The 1,709-nt window shown below is 52.6% G+C and overlaps 1 protein-coding gene across 1 annotated transcript in view; it reads right to left on the bottom strand.

The window, feature by feature from the left end:
* The window catches only part of GTF3C3 (general transcription factor IIIC subunit 3), a 39,374-nt gene extending 38,299 nt beyond the window's left edge, over window positions 1-1,075 (bottom strand). The window contains exon 1 of the mRNA XM_018576970.1: window positions 938-1,075. Within this exon, the coding sequence (XP_018432472.1) occupies window positions 938-1,039 (102 nt within the window). The 5' untranslated portion in view covers window positions 1,040-1,075. The remainder of the gene's footprint in view (window positions 1-937) is intronic.
* Window positions 1,076-1,709: the final 634 nt, after the last annotated feature.

The following is a 1,709-nucleotide window of genomic DNA, read 5'->3' as shown; positions in this document are numbered from 1 at the left end:
CCTATCACATTGGGATGAATTCCAGTACCGGCATCCTCCGTGCACCGAGCACTCTCTGACTGCAGCTGCTCAGACGTGGACGGCGCGTCAGGATCACCAGCGTCACATTCCGCTCTCCCCGCGTCTCCCGCCTCCCCCTAAACCCCGAACAAGAAACAGAATTAATTATATCATATACCCGACATGATACAGGAGATGGTCAGAGACTGCAGACATGATACAGGAGATGGTCAGAGACTGCAGACATGATACAGGAGATGGTCAGAGACTGCAGACATGATACAGGAGATGGTCAGAGGCTGCAGACATGGTACAGGAGATGGTCAGAGACAGCAGACATGATACAGGAGATGGTCAGAGACTGCAGACATGATACAGGAGATGGTCAGAGGCTGCAGACATGGTACAGGAGATGGTCAGAGACAGCAGACATGATACAGGAGATGGTCAGAGACTGCAGACATGATACAGGAGATGGTCAGAGACTGCAGACATGATACAGGAGATGGTCAGAGACTGCAGACATATACAGGAGATGGTCAGAGACTGCAGACATGATACAGGAGATGGTCAGAGACTGCAGACATGATACAGAAGATGGTCAGAGACTGCAGACATGATACAGGAGATGGTCAGAGACTGCAGAAATGGTGCAGGAGATGGTCAGAGACTGCAGACATGGTACAGGAGATGGTCAGAGACTGCAGACATGGTGCAGGAGATGGTCAGAGACTGCAGACATGATACAGAAGATGGTCAGAGACTGCAGACATGATACAGGAGATGGTCAGAGACTGCAGACATGATACAGGAGATGGTCAGAGACTGCAGACATGATACAATAGATGGAACCTGGGAGGCAAAGCATGAGCACCAAAGGACTGCATGTGGCCCTTAGGTCCCAGGTTGGGCCCCCAGGAGCAGCATGCGATGATACCTGCTTCTCATTGGCATGTCGTTCTTCTCTGCGTTTCTCGAATTCCTCGAAGGAGATTTTGCCCTCCAGATAGTCGATGAGCTCCGGACTGAAGCCGGACATTGTCAGCTGTCATCAGGAGGAGGAAGTATCTGCAAGAAGGAAACGCGTCAAGCGTCCATGTCATGTGATCTATGCCTGTTCTGCTCCCCCCTCCCAGCAGTTGCACAGGGATCGGATCACGTGTTCGGTGCGCTGGGAGATGATCGAGGGGGAGGGAAGAATAAGGTGATCACGTGGCCCGAGTATAGAGGGGTGTCGGTGTATTGGGGCGCACAGTTGGCTGTTTCTGGTATCGCACCGAGTTCTGGATACAGTTGGATATAGCATCAGGTTTAACGGGGTGCAGTGGTGGTGCAGTCTGCAATAGGGTGCAGTGGTGGCAGGATATGCAATGGGGTGCAGTGGTGGCAGGATATGCAATGGGGTGCAGTGGTGGCACGATAAGCGATGGGTGCAGTGGTGGCACAATCGTGCGATGGGGTGCAGTGGTGGCGCGGTCTGCAGGGGGGGGGGGCAAGGTTTGCGATGGGGTGCAGTGGTGGCGTGACGGTCGGCACTATATAAATCCTGTATAATGATGTACGGGGAGTGATCGGCGTCCTCTGGTTATATCGCTCGGCACGCCGCACCAGCTGCACATTCTCCGTCTCCGAGATGTTTACACATACCGAGAAAATTGAATCTGCAATAAATAACCATCCGAAGTGTGTATGTTACCCGTCATGTTGTG

This window comes from Nanorana parkeri, unplaced genomic scaffold (genome assembly GCF_000935625.1).
Source record: "Nanorana parkeri isolate BGI_ZX_2015 unplaced genomic scaffold, ASM93562v1 scaffold81, whole genome shotgun sequence".
NCBI classification, from domain to species: domain Eukaryota; kingdom Metazoa; phylum Chordata; class Amphibia; order Anura; family Dicroglossidae; genus Nanorana; species Nanorana parkeri.
The sequence above is the reverse complement of the archived record's forward strand: the minus strand, read 5'-3'. Positions and strand labels throughout refer to the sequence as shown.